Genomic DNA, 24812 nt, shown 5'->3' on the forward strand with positions numbered 1-24812 from the left:
AACAAACTGGACATACAGAAGCCACAGGACCTGATGGCAGACACATACAAGTCCTGGTGGAGTTTGATGATGTCAGTGCAAGACTTGATAATCTTTGAAAAGTGATGGTGGCTGGGGGAGATTCCTCAAGACTAGAAGAATATCACCCTGGTCTTCAAGGAGGGCAAGGATAAGTTGGCTTGTGGTACCTCAGTCCCTGGGAATGTGGTGGAGCAAATAATCCTCAGCATCACTGCCAAACAAGGAAGGACAAGACAAACATGAAGGACAAGAGGTGACTGGGAGAAGTCACCATGTTCTTATGAACGGGCAGTCATGCTTAACCAACCCAAAAGACTTCTGTAATGACATGACTGCCTTCATGAATGTGGGGAAAGCAATGGATGTTGTTCATCTCAACTTCAGCAAGGAGTTTGAGTGCAATCCTCTCTCCTATAATGTCATAACAAACTGATGGAAGTATGGGCTGTGTCTCTGGACAGCAAAGTGGATAGAAAACTGTCTGACTTGGTGGGCTCTGGGGTTCTGGTGAGTGGCATGGTGGCTGCAGTAGTGCTGAACCTTTCATTGATGGCAATGGGATGTGCACCCTCAGAGAATTTGCAGAGGATACAGAATGTGCAGGAGGAGTGGATGCACCACTGGTTGTGCTGCCATTCAGAGGGAGCTCAGCAGGCTGGAGAAGTGGGCAGACAGGAAACTTGGGAAACTGTTGTTTTGGTTTTTTTTTAGTCGAAGATGAGCACTGGAAGAGGTTGCTCAGAGAGTTTGTGGAGTCTGATCTAGAAAATAATTGAAACCTAACTAGATAAGGTCTTGAGGATCTAATTCTGGAGGGTTGAACTAAATGACTATTAGAGATCATTTCCAACCTCAACAAATCTGTGGTTCTGTAATTCCCGGATGAGTAGGTTGTTTAATTAATTCCCTGAAGAGCTTTATCTGTGCTCTCAAAGATGTGGTGTGAAATAGGTGATCTGATATTGTTTGATTTGTTTCAAGGATCATGTGTGTTAATATTTCGTAAAGCTTAGGAGCAGTGTGGCATGGGTTATTGAATGCACTGTGGTGGCAGAGGCAGCATCTCTTGTCAGTCAGTTGTCTTAGGTTTCATGTGTCATTCCTCTGGTGCATATTAAAACCTGAAAATTAGGCTTGTGAATAAGCTAAATTTATGAGGTGGCACTTCTTCAGGTTAATACTACATAATTAATACATTTCCTGGAAGAAAGATGTTTTGTGTTGATCTTATTAGGATTGTGTCAAGAAGAAGGTGTGGATCTGGTTTGTGGAGGGGAAGCTATTCCATGTCTGAATCTGTAAATACTGTTATATTGGGATAAAAGGAGGAAGTTGACCTTGAGATTTGCTCAGTTGGTTAGAGCCTGGTGCTCATGACATGCATTTTGTCCCTGTACTGGCCACTCATTTAAGAGTTGTGGGTCTCTTCCAACTCGGAATATTCTGTGATTCTGATTTATGGCCACCATGAGTCTGCTGTGTTAGAATGATTTTTGGGCTGTCTGGATTAGCAGTGTGATTTGAGATGCAGGTTAACCAGGACCTGAGATGTCACTGTGAACCTCAGCTCCTGGACACTTGATGACATTTGATCTCCAGCTGGAAGAACATAAGGATGTAGGTGTTCAGAGATGGGGCACCCTAGACCTAGGACAATCTTGTTTTGATGTCCTACACTGTAGGTTTCTAGTGCATCAGAGGAATGATAATGGCTAACAATTCACTCTGAAGTCAATTTCAAGCAATAAATAATTTAAATCTGTAGTGAGACAATCCACTTGAATCTGTTTTCTGCCACAGTTTTTAAGAAAACCATCAATTTGACGGTGATGAATAGCATCTTGAATTCCTTCCAAATTGTAACAATTTGCTTTCATTTGCATCTCTTTAGTACTTTAAAGAAAAAGATTCCTTAAGAAGAATCTTAGCAAGGCTCTTTTATGTTAAATGGAACTACTTTTACAAATGAGCAGGCTGAGACAAATTGACTACATCAACCACAAAAAAGTAACAGCAGAACCCGATTTTTTTTCTTATACAATCAACCGGAAGTGTATGCAAAGGGTGGTGTCAGTATAAATAGTTTAAGAAAATGTTACTTCTGTGCAGATTAGCTCTGTAGGGTCCCTGTTCTTATTGTAAACATTTATTTGGGTCTCATACATTTGCAAGCTCAAATGTTGTTCAAAGATGGCATTCAAAGCCTATAGTAGTCATCTTCACTTTTGACAGAAATTTCTATCGGCCTCTGCTAGCTTCTGTGGTTCCAAGAGAAGCTTTGGTAATCCAAACTTTAACCTAAAAACAAAGGACTGCAGGTCTCCTATGTGGTAGCACATTAGGCTGTTGTCAAGTGAGCTACTGGACTGGACGGATTTTTTTTAAGGGATTTATTTGCCTTCAAGCCAAGAAAAATTGGCTTCATATCAGAGTGATTTTTTTCAGTGATGGTGTGGGAACTGTCAGGCAGCAAATGTATAAATTTTGTAAGAACAGACTCTCATGTTCACGAAGATTATTACAAATACAGTATCATTTAATGTGAAAAATCTCCCTAAATGCTGGGAGGGGGTTGGGGGATTGATTTTATTTTTTTTTTTTTGCTACAGGACTTCATCAGTTGTGAAAGTGAGCTCCTGTAATACGAAAAAAGTCTGTTTTTCCTTTCAGCTTTTGCTCTAAGTGTAGTTTCTGAAGGTGCAGAAGATGAGACTGAGCTACCAGTGCTGCAGGTAATAAATTTTAATTGCTAGAGCAGGAATATTTTACAGACATTGTAATGTAAGCTAGAATAGACCTGAGCAGAAAGCCCAGTATCTGTGGCATTGATTATTTGATTATTGACTTCAGTAGTACCAAATTTCATATTATGTCTTTCTGCTCTGTGTCATGTAAGTTCTTAGTGCTATTGCTGTTGAGAAAAGTTTTTGAGTATATAACCTTTATTAATTCAAAGACAGATTTTCCTTTCTTCTTGGTTTTGTTAAATATATAATACATTGAGAGGGAAATGGCTGTCTCTCTGCCAAATTAATATTATTACTTGTTACCACTCAAGTCACGGCTCAAGCAAAGCTCACGTATGAAATTTCAAATTATCCAGATTAGGAGAACTAATGGTCAGAGCTAGCCCTTGCTTTAAATAGCATACTGAGTGTTAGGTGTGTATGCATGCATATCCTTTGACAGACTTCTGACTACCATTTTTATATGAGTACATGTTTGTAACAGATATTTGTGTATGTATAAAATAAATTTAAGGGAGGAAAATAAAAAAATCTGGAATGAATCGATAGTTAGAATCTATAGCTGCCTTTTAGATCTAGTGATCTGACATCAAATACAATATAAGTATAGTCAGAAGTATGTATTTCCAAATAATTTTTGGTTTTGATGAGGATTGTTATAACTACAGTAATTTTTCTAAGTGAAAAATATCCCTATTGCAAACTGCTGATCTTCCATGGTGTCTGGGAGACTTGGTCTTGTCATTCTGTTGTCATTACTAATAGTAATGACAATACATAACAAACATGCTATTTGTTAAATTCCATTAATGTCTCAATCCAGCTGTTACCCATCTTATGTAGGATATAATTTATGAAGGCTTTTATGCTATTTTGTACCTCAGATGAAGTCAGAGGTGCTTCCTAGAATTCTACAGGCCAAAATATCTTTTTTCCCCTTTTAAAAAAAAAATAACATTAACAGGTATATAACAGAAAACAATTGGTTTGTGTTTTAATAAAAGTAATTTTAAATATGGCTTGTTCTTCACACAGTGTACCACAAAACACATAGGTTTTTGTTTGCATGGAAAATCAATCTTCCTTTTTTCTGATACAGGTTACCTTAAAATGTTAACTTGCTGTGCTATATAATGACACTGTTGTATATTGATATCAAAATAAATTCATCTTACAAGAAATCTTTTAAACTTTATTGACCCAGGCAGCAGGAAAATGGTCATAAGAATGGATGGAGTTGCACTAATTTTTGAAATGGCTACCAGGGAAGTTGGAGTTTATTCATTTCAGTGCAAAAGTCAGAGGAAAGATCAAGCAATGCAGGTAGAGCTAAAAGGATTGCATAGATCTGATATTTTAAAAAAGGGAGGCGGCTAAGTATTTAAAAATAGAACTTGTCTCAAGGGTGGAAAACTATGTATGAGCTTATTACTGAGGATATGTATGGCATTTCTATCTGAAAGTGTTAAAACACTGGAACCAAGATAAATCCTACAACATTCTTATGCAATTATTAAAGATGAGTTTAATTTTACATGTGGACAAACCAAAGCACTGGGGTGCTGTCACCTGGGATAAATTGTGCAACAAATGAAGACTGTTTTCCTTCCTACAGTTTTCTGGGCAGTGCAGAGATACCTGATGTTCGTGATACCTGAATAAATTCCAGTGGAGTCATGTTATGTGCAATTTTCTTTTGATTTTTTTTTGTATATAAATTGCATTTGAGTCTTCCTTTAAGAATTGTGTTTTGATAGAATCTTGATAGTAGATTAAATTAATAGAGTGTATTGGGTTTTTACCACACTGAACAGGAGTGTTTTTATTGTAGAGCTCCATATTCCAAATGTAGTGCTCAGGAGATATATAATTAAAAAAAAAAAAAAAAAGACATTGTTAGTAATAATTTAAAGAGCTCTGGTATAAATTGAGTCATGGAAAAGCATTTTCGCTTTTTTTTCTTACTCTTACTGTATTTTCTGAGTAATAGTATGCAAGCATTTAGGATATTTCTTGGAATTCTTGATGGTGAATAACATTTGACTTTATTTTTACTATTAATTTTTGAGTTAAAACCTCTATGCATACTTTTATAATCTGATGAGTGCTTTGACTCCCAGTGTGTTTCTGTAGAAATATTTGAGGCTTTGTGTATATTCTAACTTGTTTTTTTCTCTTTCTTTCTTCTAGAAGTCTGAAAAAAGTAGAACAACTAGTAAAAGAGGCAGAGGTAAGTAGAGTATAGTGCTGTTTCACAAATACTTTGTTTCTTTTTTTTTCTTTTCTTTTCTTGGTTCATGTAGTCTCATCAAACAGAAAATTCTGAATCTTTGATTGTACTTGAAGTTCTTGTAGTTAAGTTTCTCGTGAGCATGTGCGCTTGTACTGTGAAAAGGATGAATTGCTTTGTGTAGTGCACTATATTTTAAAATAAAATTTTATGATACTTAGTAGCTGTTCTTCTAACAATTTAAGATGAAACTGAATTTTTCCATTCTACTAGGCTCTAATTGTGCTTATAATAACTAGAGTTATTAGAAATTGCTTGTAACAAATTATAATAACTTTGTAATATCTAGAAGCTAGTATTTAAGAAGCATGTCAAATATTAATAGGTAAAATCGTGATAAAACAACTTTTTGCTGCTGGACACATGATAAATAATGAGAATAAAAGTTCTGCTAGGTTCTGCTTTCTCTGAAGACAAGTCTGGTGTCCTTCTGGCAGAAAAGTTAACAGACCTGACTTCCATTCTCTGCACTGTAACCCTCAGGACTTGGCTCTGCTTGTTCTAAAAGGAGCCAACTTAATTATGTCTGTCTTCTGGCATTTCCTAAGATAATGTTTGTCAATGCTGTGAGGGTATGAGCAGCACTGGAGAAAGTGAAGGTTTTGTGGTGTCCCTTTAAGTACTCTTTCCTATTACTGCTGTTAAAAAAATATACTGGACTGCTGGTCTGATGGAATACGTCTTTTTTTTTGCCTCTCCCGAATAAAGTTACTTTGGTTTGAGGTTTTTGGTTTTTGGGGGGTCTTTTTTTAGGTCTTTTAACCCATTTCTATAGGTAAAATGTAAGGGCTTGAAACAGAATGTAGTTCTTGATGGTTCTTAGTTCCTCTGATATTTCATTCTTTTTTGAACTGTTATATACAGATCAGTAGCACTTTTCGATATTAATCTTACAAAAGACTGCTCTTTCTCTGGCTTCATTGGGTGTTTCTCAGCTTGAGAAACAATTGAGGTGTTCAATATTATAACTATTTTCTGTTGACATTTTCATACACTGAATATGTCTTTTATTAACTACTTTAAACTACATATAGCAAAGGACACTATTTCCATTTTATTTAATCATAAATGTAGATGTTTTCTCATTCCTAGAAAGTATGCTATTGTGGAATATCACAGGTGTTGTTAAATGTACCATAAGTGAAACTAATGTAATTCAGATGCTTCCATATCTGTAAATACACTGGTACTAAAACACCAATTATTTAAAAACAAGGTCATGTTTGCTTTTTGTCTCTGTGGGTGTTTTTGGTGTTGTGCATGTAGATTTAGCCCTTTGACTCTCATTAGCATCAACGAAGTGTAGTTTTAGTTTCACACTGATTTTAATTTTTGCACAGGAAATCTAGCAAAGATCTTGCTAGGTAGCAGTTAGTTGCTACTCAGAAGTTTTTATTATGTATGGGATTTTTAAGCAGTTTGTTTGGTGGTTCAGGGCATGAACACTGTTGATTCCTACACTGTATGGGAAAAATGTGAAATGAATACTGATACCTAAACCAATGCTTATTCCATCTCCGTAATATATCACCAGAAACCCCACAAAATTTGGCAATGTCTAGATGAATAAGCTAGTAAATTGAGGGAGAAGTAGAAAAACATCTACCTGCAGCTTGGAGCTGTCATAGGTCTACATTAACAAATAACTGTTCAGAGGAACAAAGCACTCTCATCAATCCTCAGGTGCTGGACATAGGATTCTTCTCTTAACCTTAGTGCAGGTATTTGTGGTTAATGCTCTTTCTGTTTGCAATGTTTTCCTTGTGATCCTTCTTCATGGGCTTAGTATTCCTCTTTTTCCTTGTGATTACTTCTTTCCTTCTTCCTCCAGTTTTTCTCCACCTTTGTTCCACTGTCCATCACTCATTTTACTCTATTTGCCAAGTTAGCTTTTTTCTTTTTTTTTCTTCTTTCTTTTTTGTGTGAATTTAGTTCCTTCTTTCATCATTCTGTACAGATCTCCTGGGCATTAGTTTCTTTCCTTGTGCTGTCTTAAGTTGTTATATTCTGAGTTTCCTAGTACACTTTCTACATAATATCTGTGAAGTTCAGCCTAGCACGTGTTGCTCCTCTTCATTGATTGATACTTAGTTAATGGTTCTGAGTGGGTTAAACAGCATAGATCAGACTTGTTAAGGGGTCTGGAGAAGGCATCTATCCTCTTCCTTTTATCTTCTCATCCTCTATTGCTGTCTGCTGTGCCCTGCTTCTGAATGGGATCATATCTTCCTGTTTTTCTAAGATTTCCCAGTATCAAGGGATTATTCTATCTCCTATCATCAAGGAAATCTGGCTACCTGCTTCATTATCTACTTGTGTTTTATAATAGGCACTTTTATAATCCGTAAACGTTTGCAAAGCTACTTCATTATTTTCTTTTAGATTTCTGTCAGTCTTCTCTCCTGTTTAAAGTTTTTAGTTTAAACACTGTGAAGACACGTGTGAGATATTGATGCTGTCATATTAGATAAGAGTATTAGCTCAGTGTTCTTGGTGTGTTCTCGTTCTCTCCACCTGGTGTTTGCTTCTGGGTAGGATTTTAAACTTCTTTGTTTGGGAAGCAGCTTTTCTGTTTCATGTTCATGCATTTCATGGAGAGGGGAGGTGCTGGTCTGTGATGAACACCTTTTAACTCTGGTGACAAGGATTGCTGGTGCACTGGAGTAAAAGCAACCTCGTGAATGTGGCTACTGTTAACTGCTGCACATCTTCCAGTCATGCCATGCTCTTTTTAAATGAATCTTGAAAAGGGCTGGTTTGAATTTTCATGTGTGTGTGTGTGTTAAATAATGCCTTTTTACTATTTCATGAAATGTTTGTGTAATTAAAGGAATAGCTCACTGTGTAATGGATTCCTACACACACCTGAGTCCTCACTAGCTTTGGAGCAAATCAGAAAATAATTTATTTTATCTTTTAATCTTCTTATTTTCTTGTTTACAGAATTAAAAGGAATTGTATTTGTCATCCAGAGTCAAAGTAATTCTTTTCATTCCAAGAGAGCAGAAGATCTAAAAAGGGATATTTTGAAACAGGCTGTAGATCTTGGAAAGGTATGTTGAGTTACTATTAAGTGCAAATTGTTGTGTATGCTGTTACCACATTTTACTAAAAATATTGGGGTTTGTTGTGCCTTTTTTCAAAGCCATTCTATTTCTTTTGTTAATTGCTTTCTGTGTGCTTATACAAAAACTATTTCAGTGTTTATTTGCTGATTGTACACTGTGATTTATCCCTACTTTTCATTTCAACTATCAACCTTTTTGTGTAAGGGCTGTTATTGTTTGGATGGCATTTGATGCAAAAGTGATAAGAAAGGCTTGGAAGAAGGCTTAGTGTTACTGTAGTGTGTTTGCAAAAAAAAGGGAAAAAAGATGCATTCTTTATGAAGTGAAAAACGTAGCAATTTAATGATCAGTTAGAATAATTTTAGGTGAGCATTTTAATAGAGCCAGTGAATGTGCTGTAATGTAGATTTTGTCAGAATTCCATTACACAATTGTGACATTGTGGCAGTAGAACAGAAATGTGTGTGGACATTAAATTCCTAAGGCAGGATTCTCCCCTTCGTGCAGCAGCAGTCCTTCACACCTCTCTTGCCCCTGCCCCTCCGTGATGCAGAACCTTCCCTAATTATTCCTTGTTCCTCTGCAGACTGAGCACTCTGCCCTTGACCTGCTGGTGGGTCACACTGACCTGAGAGCTGCATGTTGTACTTTATAATTTAATGTGAGATCTGATTTGTAAAGCTTAAGCATAGAGAGAAGAGCTTTTTAAGAAACTTATACTGAAAGTTCAGTGTGCATAAACAGTGCTTTATTTTCTTTGTCTTTTGTAAAATTAAGAAAAAATTTAAGAGTGGCATTCATCCCCTGATAGGAAATGGCTTTCTGTGAGGTTATTTGACCTATTTTTCATTTCCATGTTCTTTGTTGTAAAGGAAAAATAAATCTGATTTAAATTGTTTTATGTACATTAGTCTTGTAGTGCCTAAATCAGATTGCTGGCTGTTTTAGGCTTCATTTATCCAAGCTTATCAAACCTGTTGTAATTAAATCCATTCTAAATGCAATTTTTAATCCCTTAATGAAATCAGTCATGTGAACAGCTTTTGTTCTGCAGAGTTCTGTTCTTTCAGAGTCCTCTTTGGAATTGAGACAAGTGTTCAGATACAATGTGTGCACCGAGGATTATGGTGTCAGTTGTTAAACCCAAGGATTTTAGCTGAGTTCTGTAATTGATGTTGCAGAATATGAGTAATGAAGAGTTCAGTAAGTAGAAGTACAAATGGTTTCAGTGAGGCTGGAATATAAGCATGTTGTGTGGCAGAGAAGTGAAATCTTTTTGTAATCAGAGTTGCACCTGAAAATGACCTGGCTTCTAAAACCATTTATTGCCTAATTAAGGAGATGGCTTTATGGAAATGCTGAAATGGTGATGCTTTTCCAGTATTAACAGTTACCTCTTGAACAGCAGTCATGGTGTCTTAAGAGAAGCAGTGATGGAAATCCCACCAATAATCTCATATCTGAAATTTGGGAGAAGGGGAAAGCCATCAGTGTATAGGAAAAAAAATAACGGGGCATAATGAGCAGGTTCTTGGTACAGCTTGATTGTTTTGGTCAACTGACAAAGCCAGTGTGAGACACTACCCAGCAATGCTGATTATGGAGATGGGGCAGATCATCTCTGCAATCCTGCATATCAACATTGAAGTTGGCATTTTTCACTGCAAAGAATACAAATGAAATTATTAGTTTCAGTTTTTTAAAAAAAGTTAAATCCTTGTGTTTTCAAAGACAACTGCTGTATGAAAACAGAAGACTGAATCATCAGGTTAACTCCTCTCTTGTTACAGGCCCAAGCAATAGAGATTTAGTCCATAAGGTTTCATTAGTTATTTTCTGCTGGAGAAATGGAATCCAACTGTTTGATTTGTGTTACTTTGTTAAACTATCATATATGTCTCCCTTCAAAATTGATTAGGTCACTGACATTAATCTTTACAAGTGATTTGTCCATTTATTTTCTTTTACAGTGTACTTAAAACATTTTTGTAATGTGAAACCAATCTGTAATTCCAGTCACCAGTAGATGTCAGTACTTTGTTCTTGCTTAAAAACATTTTCCATAGTGATTTGTTGAATATTAGCCAAAACTCTTCAGTTAGGATTTAGCAGTGGCAAAAATTCATTACAGTTTCTACCAATCTTCTTAATTTTCTGAGATTCCTGAACATTTAATCTCTGTAAATTAGACCATAGTAAGAAGCATCAAATAAAAATGAGGAAGCTGTTGGGAGTGTAAAATAGTAATATTTGGGACTATGCCATTTCTGTCCTAAAAAATTCAAAATCAGGATTCCTTTTTGGCTATTACATTTAAAATGAAAAAACAAGTAAAATAAAGTTTTTTAAAAATTATCAGTTTGGATGGAGTCAGTGCTTTTTAATTGCCTTTGACTGTGACACAGTTTAGAAGACAAAAGTCTGTGTAATTTCCTTTGAGAACTGGTCTAGTAGAGTAGGAGATTTTTTTCCTTTGGGTCTTGGAGGGCTCTTACATTGAACACCCTTGACCAATTCAAAAAACTATTTTTCCTGAAAAGTCTAGAGATCAAATGGAGTCCTATGTTTATTAACCAGAAGAACTATAGAAAATTAGTATTGTTCATTACGGAGTTAAAATGAAAAACAAAACACTACAATAAAAAACAAAAAACAAAACACCAAAACAAAACAACAAACCAATAAAGTAAGAATATTTTAATAGATACCATGTAGTATTGGAAAATGAAAATGGGTATCACATACTTCCATGTGAGTAATAGATGATGTGAAGTATGAGGTCTGTTTTATGGAAGTGTTGTAACTCTAATTTGCAGTATTTTTACTACTGGGCTTACTTTGTTTTTAGCAAGTTGTATATATTGTAACATCACACAGAAATGAAATTTCACATTTAAAATATCTATGCATAATAAAGGGGAATATTATTTATTTGTGAGTTTGAGGACTGTTACTGTAGTGATTACTACACATCAGTCTGAATTAAACAAGTGCAGTCAGAACTGTGGAACTATACATAGGAAATGGATATATATTATGTTTCATGAGTAATGCATGCTTTAGTTAAACTAAACTTTCATTAAACTTTCCTAGTACCATTTTTTTCTTTAGTCCTCTGATTTCCAGTTTGACTAATGTAAAAAAAAGTAGCAAATGTTAGGACCATCCTATAGTTTTGTTCCTATTTATTTAAAACAATTTTGCAAAATCCTGTTTCCTGAAGTGCAGCAGGAATAAGGATGATCAGAAATCCAGCTGGCCTGTACCAGTAGTCTGTGCCTCAGAAGTTCAGTGTCTTTGTTTTCTTACAAGATCATGGCTACCCCAGGTTCTGTTTTTCTGCTTTCAACACAAATTAACTGTAACTCAGTGTCTTAGCTGCTGATCTCTGGTGTTGAAAAGCCTCTTAGTGCCCATGTCAGCATTATTTTATTGTGGCATTAGGCTCATGGCCACTATATCTGTTGCCAAAGTGCCAGTGACCATTGGGCATAGCATATGTGCTTTAAAAGCCAGTTATTTTTAATTGCCTAGGCTGTACTGATGGCAGCATTGCACTGTTTTAATAATGTGGAATATTTTTCTGTTAAGGGGTTGGAGAGGGAGAAAAAGTAAAATCAGTTTGCTTGAATTTTAATGTATATATGCTAAGCCATCAGCATATTCCTATCTGAAGTTATCTGCCTCCAAATTGTTCCTGCTGATGTTTTGGCCATCTCTGCGAGATTACTTCCAGGGAATTTGTAGGCGCTTATATTTTTTTTTTTCCCTTAATTTGCCAGTGAGACATTCTGGGTGAGTTAATGTTTCCTGACGTTCTTCCAGCTCTGTTTTCACATTTGCTTTCAGATGCTAGAATGAAGCTACCTGAAGTTCTGTTTTCCAAAGTAGTCATCTGTTAGTGTTTCATACTATTTCCTGTATTCAGAATCCAACAAATTCAGAATTCACTGTATTCTGACATCCATATCTCACCTGAAATTTTAAATTTTTCAATACTCTCAGGCTATGATAGAAACAACTCTGAAGGTGTTTTTCTTGGGCTTTATTCTCCTTATTTCATTCCATGATAAATGTATTCCACAAATCAATGGGCATGCATTCCTTTTCTTGACCTACAACAACCTCTACAGTTAAAATTTCCCAGCGGTTCTTGAAGTAGGTCTGAACTTACTGAAAAGCTTACATGCAAGTTAATAATCTTGTGGTTATAAGATTTAGTGAAAAAACTTCTTTTTCAAGGCAACTACGTTGTTTTTAAACTGATTTATATATTTAGATAAAATAGACATAATTTGAGACTTTTCAAAATTACTGCCATAAATTCAATGCAATCCATATTCCATTTCATGGAAGCCACTTTCCAGCTGAGACTGATCAGGCAATTAATTTTTTGATCCTGCCGTTTTAAGAAGTTTTAACAGATTATATTTAAGTTGAATGTTGGGCTACATTCTGACCTGCCCCTCCATCTCCATGTCTACAATAGCATGTCTTTATGGAAAGGTTTTCCACCATATCAAGATCAACCCTATTTTTTTTTTAATTAAACCAGATATTTTTTAACTTCAAAAGCTTTAAACTTTTTGATTTCTCAGTATTACTAGATCAATTCCCTTTGATTTTTTTTGTGTAAAGTAATAGTATGCCCTTTGTTTCCTTCCTTTCCTTTATTTTTTCTACACAGATTCATTCATTCTTATGTTTGCAAAATAATCCAACTTTAATATTTACATTTATTTTCCAAATCTGTCCATAAAACTACGCTTATATTATGTGGGAAGAACTTGCAGTATAAAAGCCTAATAAGAGTATGCATTTAAGTGGTCAGTGTATGAAGTTCCTATTTCTACTATTTTATCCTCATTAGCACCTGTGTTTGTTTTATGTTGTGTTACTTATTCTGCTTGCACACATTGCTTAGTATCAGTATGCTCTTGGTCATTTTTCTTTGTTTTTCTTCATAATGCATCATTCCTTTTAAGATTTGCATTTTAAAGTCCAACTGCTCATTCTGGGGCTTCGATATTTGGGTGCCCACCTTGTGAAATGCTTCTAAGCTCTGTTCTGTGGAAAGGCGAGATGCATTCAAAATAAAACCTTTTGAAAGTGTGCCAGGAGAAGTGTACAAAAGCTACTGCTTAGTTTTGAAAATGTATTTCAGAGTTGTCTTAAATCTCTTCAAGGTCAGCTTGCAGGGCTTTACACATTTGAGTGACTTTTGTTTTATCTTTGCTTTCCTCCAGCTGTTCTCCTAGCTTTTTGTTTTAATTGTTTGATCTTTGCCTTTCTAATATGCCCTTGCTTCTCATTCTGCAAAGGTACTGGCATCCTTTTGACAATTGCTGGGCTTTATTATCAGCAGAATTGATGTCTAGCTCATTAACTGTTGAAACTGTAGAAGTTACCTACACTTAGTGCTGGAAGGTGAACAGGATCGTTTTCCTCTAATGGATGCTCAGCAGATTTGAAGGAATTTGTAGAAGTCGGATAATTCTGTACTAATGAGATCTTTTAAATGTTTTAGTAGTGATGAATGGGCTGCCCTCAGCCCTGCCTTACACATCATATACCATTTTTATATTGCTGCTTTTACCAATCAAAGATGTGGTAACTTCCTTCACTTCTTTAATGCAAAAATAGGACCTGTCATCTCGCAGAGATGTCTTGTCATGTCAGGGCAAAATATATACAAAAAATTCAGAAGTTTAAAGTGCTTTAGGCTGTGTCTCTCTCAGCCTCTTCAGCAGCAATCTCTGCATACTTAATAGGATTTGAACAAACCTGTTTTACTAAGGTATTTCTTTTCTCGATGAAGAATAAGAGATTGCTGTAAGGCTTCCTCCTCCACTGCTGTTGGCTATATTAAAATTGTTCAGTCATCTTTGAATAGAGTGCTCCATTATACATGAGACTGCAATTACTAAGTCATCAGATTAAAATCATTACCTGGTGACAGTTGTTTTGTTCTTGTATATTCTCCTGAGTATCTCTACTAGTACTTGAAATACATTTACCAAATTTCTTGCCCCGAGGAAGCTTCATTCTGCTCTGCTGTTCCTTCCCTTCTTCCCTAGTTAAAAAAGGTACATGAGATTTACTTGGCCAGAGCTGTTATGGGGAAGGCACCTGCTCTCCCATGTGTCACATTAATTTACCTTGGGAGATGATTGTCTCAATCTTGCTGTCAGTAAAAGTTGCTTCAGGCTTTCCATGAATATAAAAATCTACTTATACTGCTAATCTTGCTGATATTAAAAGAAGCATCTGAACCCCAATAATTTCATTGCTTGAATCATAGAATCATTAGGGTTCAAAAAGATCTCCAAATCATCAAGTCTTTGAATACCACCACACCCACAAAATCATATCAGCAAGTGCCACATCTGCTCAGTTTTTGGAAGACTTACAGGGATGGTGACTCCACCACTGCCTTGGGAAGCTTGTTCCAATGCTTAATCACTCTTTCAGTGAATAAATCTGTCCTAATATCCAACCTGAAATATTTTTATGCACTACTTGGGATTGACAAAGATTTTGCTTTGAAGTAAAAACTCACTTTACACACTAATATTATCAACTACAATACTAAAATCTTATCTTAAATACATTCTAAACAAGCATCTTACTCAGACCAGTTGGCAACATAATTATAGTGGCTCATCTTTAATATTGGCTTTCATGAATAATAGCTATGTGCCATATACCATATGTCTGTCTTTTGTATGATTGCATTTATTTAGGATTCTTGTAAACTGTGAGCTGTGGAGAAAGTATTCCTTGCTGCTTTTTTTTCACTCAAGTGAAGAGCAAACAAATGGCACTTTACTGCAATATGTTGTTGTCATCCTAGGCTACTATCTTACTACACACATCTGTGGTAGCATTTATAATAAGCACTCAAAACTTTTTCACATTTTTTCCACATGTTTTTATTTGTCTTGTTACAAAATAAGGTCTAATATGTTAATTTGCTCTTGATTTGTAAAAGCAGGGTAGTGCTATGGCCTTTCACTGAACTCTCTGAAATGATATGTAATATGTTATTAAAACTCAGTTCTTTTTTAAAATGATAACCAGGCATCTGAGATTAGAACAGAAGTAGAAATTCTCTCTAATGGAAAATAGTACATTATATTTTATTACTTTGGGCTTCCTGAGGAGCAAAAGATTATTGGAAACCATACCTTATTAGAAACACGGGTTTTGTTGTTGTGGAGGTTTTTCACACCTTATTGTGGCCTTTCTGCACTTAATGGGGGCTTATAAAGAAAGATGGGAACAGACTTTTTGGAGGGCCTGTAGTGATAAGGAAAGGGTAGAGTTTTAAAACTAAAGGAGAGTAGGTTCAGACTCAACATAAGGAAGAAATTTTTTACAGTGGTGTTGGTGAAACACTGACAGGTTGGTGGAGAGGTTGTTGATATCCCATCCCTGGAAACATTTAAGGTCATTTTGGTCAGGGCTCTGAGCAACCTGAAGCTGAAGGTGTCCCTGCTACTGGAGAGGCTTGGACTGGAGCTTTAAAGGTTCCTTCCAACTCAAAACTGTTCTACAATTCTATGAATGAAGCCTAAAGGGAGAAATAGAGCAAGGAATTTAAAGGACTGGACAACTTTGGAGACGCTTCTAAATAACTGATGTGTTAGACAGAAGCAAAGTTCATTTACAGTGATATTGTAAAATAGCACTTTAAATCATCCTTGAGTTTTATTTGAATGGAATTATTGAAATAATATTTTGTCCTGGATTATTGGATAAAATTGATACTTATGTCTTTAAAACATAAACAATACTTGAAATGTGTATTGCACTTTTAAATATTTAAGAAAATTGTTAGAATATAGAGAAGATGTAGTGTTTGATATAATGTTTGAAGTTAGCAATTCCCAGTAAATTGTCTGACCCACTGGGCTTAGAGGTAGGAGATTTGCTATTACTTTCTTTTACTATTGCCAGTGGGATTACTTTCTTTTAGAAATCCTTCAGGATGTCTACAGAATTGGCATGTTTTTGAAAATAAAGCTGTAGGGAGACTTCAGTATGTATTCCACAGCTCTACTTTGTCAAAGTAGTCATAACAGATGTCTGTAAGAGCTTGGCTTATTTAACCTCCCAAGGGAAGGCTGAGAAGGTAGGCTAGCTCTGAATGTGTTTTAGGATTGATTACTGAAAAGAAGATAAGAGTAGGGAAAATGTTGTTACATGCTTGTAGGGTATGTAAAGATAGGAAGACATTTCTAATTCTGGAGCTGTGCAGCTCAGCAGCAGCGCTCAGGGTTTAAGATGCCCACCCTTGCCTCTGTGCTCTGGGCTTCATGAGGCAGTTTAAGAAGCTCAGGAAGCACAGAGATGATATATGCAAGACACCTACACATCCCAGCAAACTGGACTCATTAGGGGCAAATTCCTGTGCACTACTTTATTTTTCTCTAGTGCATTACAAGATGGCTTTTTGCTCTGCTCAGGTGACTCAGTAACAGAACAATGAACGCATGACTGTCGTGTTTTGCATTTCACTGCAGTTCTGTATCTGCTTCTATGTCGTACTTGCAAAGTCATGTCACACAGGACATACAGTTATTAATGCTGAGCAAGATCTAGTTTGAATTGTGTTCTAATAAAGCATGTTCTCACTAGAGAATACACTTAGGGCAAGGTTTGGTAATGCTTAGATGATTTTCAGTGAACTATATTGTAAGGAAACGAAGCAAACACAGATCTGCTAGAGGATCATAGAGAATGTGACCTAGCCTGGAAATCCCATTTTAGCTGGGGTGGGTCTCTGCCATCCTGGCTGCATACAGAAGCCCATTTTGGCCTCATAGTCCATGAAACCTTAGCATTTTCTTTTGTTTTTACCCTGTACAGTTTTGGTCTCTATAAATTGCACATTTCTCATACAGGATTTGGTAGATTAATATGAAATTGCATGTAGTGCATAAAGAATACAGATACTTGTTTCAGGTGAGCAATTCCCTTACTTGATTCTTACTTAGCTCTTTTATTCTGAATTACCTTTTCTTTATTGGATATCCTACTCCTCCAAATTTTTTCATTTTAGTGAAGATTAGATTCAAGAACCAGAGTTCTCTCTCTGATTTGGTGTGAAATTGATTGTGTCATTAGCATCTTCATACTTCAACTTGCATAAAAAATACTAGATGATTTTAAGGTACAAATGAGGCTGTGTGAGTCCGTGTCTTTTTAGAATTGGCTTGAAAACGTGGATCTAACCTCTTTATTCACACTTAGTTTTTTGTTTGCGTAAAGTTTGCAATTGTAATCTGTGGCAGGTATTGCTGATCTCACTGTGCTGATAGAGTAGGTGATATTTGGAGTAAAAATGTCTCATACTGTATTTCAGTTCACAAGGAATTCCATTTCTTGGTTTTGGCCTTTAAAGTCAGCTCAGTTGTGTAAGTGGGGAGGGTAGCTTCTCAGTCTTCAAAAAGTGACTAAATTATTTTATTTAGTTTGTAAGATACTTGTGTCATATGTAAAATGTTGGTATGTGTGAAAACACGTGCTTTGTAACTGTGGAAAGAATGGTTTCAAGCTAGAATAACCAGTGGATGCAGTAGAGGCCGTGGATGCATTTGTAGGAGAGTTTTATGAGATAGAAAGACACAGTGTGCAAGTTACATTTCATTACCTTCACTGCACGTGCCCTTCCACTCCTCAGAGCTGACACCAAGTACATTCTGCTTTTTTGTTCTGTCCTTCTACTGAAGATAGAGTAAATAATACAAATAGGTCATCCCAGTTCCACTAGGTTCAGAGTAAAAATGAGAAAGCAAAAGCAACAGAAATCCCCCTGTATTTTTGAAGGAGGCTGTTTCAGATCTATACAGTGTATTTTTTAGATCTATACAGTGTATTTTAAGCATCTCCTTTATTAAATTAGAATTGATGCATGGTTAGAGGTGAGTGGAAGGAAAGGATCATGCAGGACATGTATTTTCATGTTTTAGAGGAAGTTGGGTAGAGAAAGAGAGCAGATTTTTGAGAAAAGATACCTTGTAAAAGTATTAGATTAGCTCAAGAGAGATTGCTTTTTCTTTATCATCTTTGCTCTGCACAAAGGAAGGGCTGGGTTTTTTGTTAAAGAGGAGATAACTGAGTATATGGTACTCAGCTACTTAGATTATGTATTTTACTTCGTACCTTTTGCATGGGTAAATGCTGTTTTTATCTAAAATTAATCCAGTTTCAGCCTTCAGTGTAATAGAGACACTTAGTATATATAACTACTTTTTTCTTTGTCTGGATCCTATTGTATATGAAATACATGGCTGCCTACAAATACTAGCATAACTGCAGGTTTTGTATGTGTGTAAAAATAAATGCTCTTGTACAGACAGAGGTCTGCCCTTTTATCTTCTTATTTGCAGTCCCATAAGTAAGCATAATGTTATGATTTTACCATAAACTTATACCAAAATTAAAAATAAATCAATAAATCTGAGTAAATAAATCAATAAAGATAAAATTATACCAAAGTAAATTTTACCATTTTCACATTATAATGAAATACAAGATGTTGAAGATACTATGGCTAAGATTTGCCACTGCCACAAAAAAACTCTGAACTTTTGGCTTTTCAGTAAATTGAAAACAAGCAGAAGCATATTTGTTAGGTTGGCTTGAACTGGAACCATAAATCAGAAATGCTGATTTTTGAGATGCAGATGAATATCCTGTTCCAAATAAGAGTTTTGGCATTGTTTCTTTTCAATTTGGATCTTCTAATAGCATAAATCCTTATTTTTGTATAAGGCTAATGCAGTCCTGAGAGACACAATTGTTCCTTAGAGCAGTAGAGATGTTTTCTTTAGCATATGAAATTTGGAGGGTTTCTGTATTTCTAGGTGCTGTGCTTAACTGCCCTTAAAAATGATTTAAATTAAAGTTGACAGAGTCAGCAAATAGTGTAAACTTTATCTTATAGCTTGTCTTAGAAAATAAATTATTTTTGTGTTTAAGTGTGAATTTTATGTTAATGGCATAGTTCATGAAAAGCATTCATCAAGCAGGAATGTTTGGCACATGCCAGCTGTGAGTGGGAAAGGATTAGGGCCTGGAGAGACAGGTGCACCCCTACAACTCCTGGTCCTCTCTCTGGTTGTGGGAACACAGACCTCCAAATACAGACACACACACAAAGCTTCCTGCCCAGCAGGTAGAAATGGAATTTAAGGAGTGTGGTTACTGCACTGCAAAGAGAGAGCAAGGACAGCAACACACACGGACCTCTTTGGGGAAAAAAGGCCAACTTTACTGTATGGACATCCCATATTTAAAGTGTGTTACGTGCAGCTAGGACAGGACAGTAGCTCATTGGACAACTGGGAAAAACATCCTTGGGACAGTACCTCAGGATGTATCCCACGGGAAAGACACCAGGTGTTAATCTTTATTATGAATTCCACTCTGTTTTTCACTATATTATCACCCTGGGAGATTTCCTCCCTAACTGAAGCTGTAGTCAGCTTGTCAGCCTGGGAATGGACCTGAGAGTCAGGAGAAATCCAGGCCTGGAAAGAATTTCCAAGCTGTAATTCCCTAGCTCTCTAAATGTGTGTGTCCACAAAGGAGAAGTCAAAGACAGGCTGCAGTGATCAGAGCAGGGCATGGCCAGACAAGTGTCCTGACCAGCAATTTGTTGCAAGTGACCAGGTCCTTTTTTTTACCCTGTACTTACTGATGAATTTTCCTCCTTGTCCTGGTTTCAGCTGAGATAGAGCAAAGAGGGAAAGAGGGGGATGGAGTGAGCAGCTGCATGATGCTTCATTTCCAGCTGTGCTTAAACCACTCCTCAACTCACCATGACCCCTCTTTTGCTGACCTTTTGGTGTCTCCTAAGCATCTCCTGTGAAGTTTTGTGCCAGCCCAAAGTGCTGCTGCCCTGAATGCTGTTGTGAGTCCCATGCTCCTGTGGGCAGTGATGCCCTGTGTATTAAGGGATGTGTCTGTATGCAGCTTTTCACATGTATTACAAATCGTGCAGTTTGGTTTATCAGAAGGCTGTGTTTAAGTGGTCTTTTCTTGGAAACTACCTCAGAATGATGGCTTATCTGCTAGACATTGGGATCTGCCACATCAAAGAGGTTTCAAGTAACAAAAGAGCAAAGGAACTTACGAGAAATCTTTTCCTTCGTAGGAAAGCTTCTTTGATCTTTCAGAAAGAAAAAATGCTGCCTCCTAATTTTTGTGTAAATCCATGGGTTTTTGTCAGGATGTTACTATGACAGGTCAAAGCTCAAAGTAAGGAGTGTTAGAACTCTCACTTAAGCTGTGTGTAACATGCTTTTCCAAAGGAAACCTTTGTAGAATACCCTACATAATTTTAAGTATTTCTTTACAGTATGGGATTTTATGGTATGGCAAGGAAGTTACTATGATGTATTGATTACATGGGTTCTTATGCACAGCATTTAACTTGAAGTCTGTTAGTTTTGTAACTAAAAGACAATTAAGAAATTATGAGTTGGAAGAGGAACTGTCCCTAGCTTGTGGGTCATACTTGTTTCATACCATCCTAAGTCATCTATTCTTCAGGCTACTTGCCAGTCAAAACCAATGAAAACTAATTTCTTTCGTTCCAGAAAAAAAATTTAAAGATTAATTGATGTTTAGGAAGTTTAATGGGAATATTTTTATTTTTCTTAAAGGAATTGCCTACGGTTTTGCTTATTCATCAGATCAACAGGCATGAAGGTGCATGGACAATATTGCCATTAATGAAAGAGTAAGTGTAATGAAAGCCAGTTATTTTCAGAAGTGTTTGTAACCAAGAATATATATATTAGTTCCTCAGACCTCTATTTTCAGAAGCAAAATTTTTTAATGAGAGTTGCAACCTTATATTTTAACTTTCTTACTGTACTTATTTTTTTTTGTTTCACAAAGCAATTTTCTAATAAATTTAATTAAATCAGAGAAGCCTATTTAAAATAAAAGAACAATAATAATGCAATTTAACTGAGCAACAACCTTCTTCAAATCCCAGTGCATTTTAAAATTATTAAGGAAGTAAACTAGTCTAAAGAAACAGCATTTTTAAATGTGTATTTTTCTATTTGGTCCCCAGTTCTTACAGTCTAAGGTGTGAGATATTACAGAAGTTTTGATCTTTCAGGTTACTTGACTGAATGAAGTGGAATCAATTTTTTAAAAAGAGATCATCATGCTTGTTTGGAGTTTTTATTGCTTATAGTATTTATAAGAGCTCATATGTCTCTGTAGTGAGAACTTGTAGGTTTCAGCATCTTTTAAATACTTATATGGCAAATTTTTATATTAGTATGATCAGAGAAGACAGGTAGTCTCAAGTATCTTCTTAACTTATGCAGGTGGCTCCAAGGAAGATGTGCTGCATTTACATGGTAGTATCTTGCAAACTGTCAGGAAACAATGATTTTGTTTCAAAAATCCTGAAGCTCCATGATACTGAAGACTATCTTTTGCCTGAAGCTTGCACTTGAAATCTGCAGCCTCTTGAGGTTTAATTTAGTTAATATAATTTATTAGACTTATTCAGGATGAGATTTTTATGTCAGAGTGGTTGCAGGACAGGATACTTTTCCTTCTACTTTCTATTACTTTGTGTGTAGAAAAATGAAAATAGTGCTTGTATAGGAGCTGTCTTTGAGATATATGTAAACTGTGAAAAATAGCAAAAGAGATTTGAAGTAAAGTGAAAAACTGGAAGATGATGTTCAAACTATCAATCATCTTTCTTTTTTCCCCTGCTTAACTCCTGTTTCAATGACCTTGTGGTTCCTCTGCTGAATTATTTATGTCTTGGTGACAGGGTTTACAGATACAACTCTTATAAGATAGAAAAACTAAAAGAAAAAATACAAATGCTCATTTGTGTGAGAAAGCAGAAGAAAATTCTTTAGAAATCAGAAGAGGAATCTTAAGTAGAAGATTTCCATCTTGAGGTTTCTGGAATATGGATTTCTTTGTGTGTACTGTTTCACTTAGTACCTTTGGTGAATGAAGACATAGAGTAGTTTAGAAGTCTGTTGATATTTTGAAACTTGTATTGTTTTGTTTTCTCAGTGGACAAAAGAGGATGAAGGGAGTTCAGCCCATCCTGCAGCAGCTGCTGATGCTTTTAATTGGGATATAAGATGCATCTGTATCAGAAAAATCCTTTCAAAAGAATAGGTTTCTCAGTCCTGTAGTTTTCAGCATTTTTTAGGAGGTCTCTAAGCAGCTGTGAAAATTCTCAATTTTTAGTCAGGTTAAGTTGGATAAAATACTTAATTTCAGAAGATACAATCAGTGGGTGTCTTATGACACAGTATCCTTACTGTGCCCAGAAGGCCTGCTACATTTCTGCTCAGTAACCATGTTCATTCAGCAGAGAAGAAATCCCTTTAAAAAAATTGTCCAAAACAAGATCTTACCTGGGAATCTCCAATGCCTCCTTACAGTCTGAACTCCAAACTTTGTGCCCTGAAGTCTCCATAAGACTCTTTTGGAGACCTTAAGTACTTAGCCTTAGGAATCATTCCCAAGAGCCATGCAAAGGAAACTGGGCAAATAAATATTGTAGGGTTTTATCCATTACGATATTATTAATTCATGTGGCTCTGTTTTGATGAGTAGTGGAAGAATTAAGGCTAGAGGAGCAGAGAAACAAGGAATGGCATTTTTCTGAAGGAGCCAGGAATCCTGCATGGAAATTATTGCTATCTTTGAGAAGTCCATTCAGTCTGTACAGTTTCATTGTACTGGAAAAGCTAATGAAGTTTTTAGTTTGGGAATGATCAGTGTCCAACAGCTGTGAGAAAACCTGACATTAGGCATTTTGATGATGGTTGCAGTGCTGTTGGATGTTAGATGGCCAGTGGTGGGGCCCCTCAAAAGAAGGGGAAGGTAACCTAAACTGCTTTCTATGCACTTCTGAATTCATAGGTGGCTATTAGACCTGTACATTCCTGAATGGAAATTCATTATGTATCTCTGATCCCTTCTTTCTGGAATAACTGGTGCTTTATAAATTGATAGCAGCAGAGTCAGTATCTTTATCCATTCACAGTAGTCCTTTGATGTGTAATTCTAAATCAGTAGTAAAATTTTCTGCTTCTGTGTAAATGAAGAATTGATGGCAAATTATTTATACTTGGGGAATGTGCCTTGAATTTGCCATTTTTGTTTGTAAGCCACCTTATTAGTAAAATGTTTATTTCTTTTTTAGCTTCTCTGTTACCTATGGTAAGAACTCCTCATGGATTTTCTTCTGTGAAGAAGATACAAGAATACAAGTCATAAAACTGCTAGAAACACTCAGAAGATTTGACAAGTCTAAGGTGAAATAAAGATTAGGAGAAATTACGTTTTTTTTTACATGTGATTGAATGTGTTTTGCCAAATGTAGGAAAAGATGTGTCCAAACACCTTAAAACGGGGGCAGAGATTTCTGTTGCTGAGGCTGAGAGCGAGGTATTTGACATGAAGCAGTACAAATGCCTATATAGCTTTTGAAGAACTGTTAAAATTGAGCAGAGAAACCATTTTTTTCTGTGAATAGCCTGAAAATGATGTAGCTAGAAATGATAGATATGATAGAAATGATAGATAAAAAGAGGAATATAATCTGTTTTGTGGTCTCTTTTCCCCATTTTCCTTTTTTATCAATTCTGATTATCGTCAGACTGAATGATGATTCAAACTACTGATGCTAGTTTGTCTCTGATATAAAATAGTAGGGTGTTTTACTTCCATTCTGTTTCTGATCTGTCTTGGAGATAAGTATTCTGTACCTACTGGAAGAAAAACAACACCAAAAGATTTGCAGAACAAAATAGAAGTACAGTCAGCAAGGAGAGAAGCAAATTTGGCAATGCAACTGACATGAAAGGTGTTAATATTTGGAATTTTCAGTGTTCAGAAAAAAAAATCTTGGTGTCAGTCCTTTGCCTGTAATAAAAGAAGCAAAAATCTCGTATGTGAAATATGTTTTGCTTCTTTATTGTAATTCTGCTTCAGGACTCACTTTAGCATATTTATTTCCTTTTCAGGCACATGGCCTTGTGTTTTCTCAAAGTTCTTTTCTAAAATGGTAATAGCAATAACAATTCAGAGGTCTTACCTTTTAAAACACTTGGTTTTCAAAATAGAGGACTGAATATATTCAGACCTTTGGAAGATCCTTTTTTTTTTCTATTTCAGAAACACCTACTAGTAATTGATATTCTCAGAATAAAAACATGAATATTTTTGTTCTAGATACTGCCCTTTTGTCAGTTTTACTCTCTCCTTTGTATTACATACAGATTCTATTAAAATAACAAATTGCATTCCAACCTGCAACAAAACGAAAATAAAACATTTTGCTTTTGTACATAGTGATTGTCATCTTAGTGCAACAGTTTATCCCTGATTCCTTATATATAGTAGTAGTCCATCAGGTACAAAATGTAAGGTGATTCATATCAGAGCTCCTTCAGTATTCACTTTAAAGTCTCAGGAGTCTGCATAATAAAAAGTTGGTATACATTTATCTCATGAAGAGGTCTGCAATGGGCATGTGCATTGATGATCTGCAGCTTTTCAATGTGGATAATTAGATTAGTAACAGAAATATTAAGACTGATGCAAGTGTAGTATTGAACATAACAATGAGTGAAAACAGATGTTTCAAAGCACTGAAAGATACTGTGGAGGAGT

The 24812-nt window shown here is 35.8% G+C and overlaps 1 protein-coding gene across 1 annotated transcript in view; it reads left to right on the top strand.

The window, feature by feature from the left end:
* Positions 1-24812, top strand: part of B3GLCT (beta 3-glucosyltransferase) — a 45662-nt gene that overhangs the window by 4826 nt on the left and 16024 nt on the right. Inside the window, exons 2-6 of the mRNA XM_088159548.1 lie at positions 2692-2753; positions 4959-4998; positions 8002-8111; positions 20801-20877; positions 23341-23452. Coding sequence (XP_088015674.1) covers positions 2692-2753; positions 4959-4998; positions 8002-8111; positions 20801-20877; positions 23341-23452 — 401 coding nt within the window. The remainder of the gene's footprint in view (positions 1-2691; positions 2754-4958; positions 4999-8001; positions 8112-20800; positions 20878-23340; positions 23453-24812) is intronic.

The sequence above is a fragment of the Sturnus vulgaris genome, chromosome 2, assembly GCF_052056855.1.
Source record: "Sturnus vulgaris isolate bStuVul1 chromosome 2, bStuVul1.hap1, whole genome shotgun sequence".
NCBI lineage: Eukaryota > Metazoa > Chordata > Aves > Passeriformes > Sturnidae > Sturnus > Sturnus vulgaris.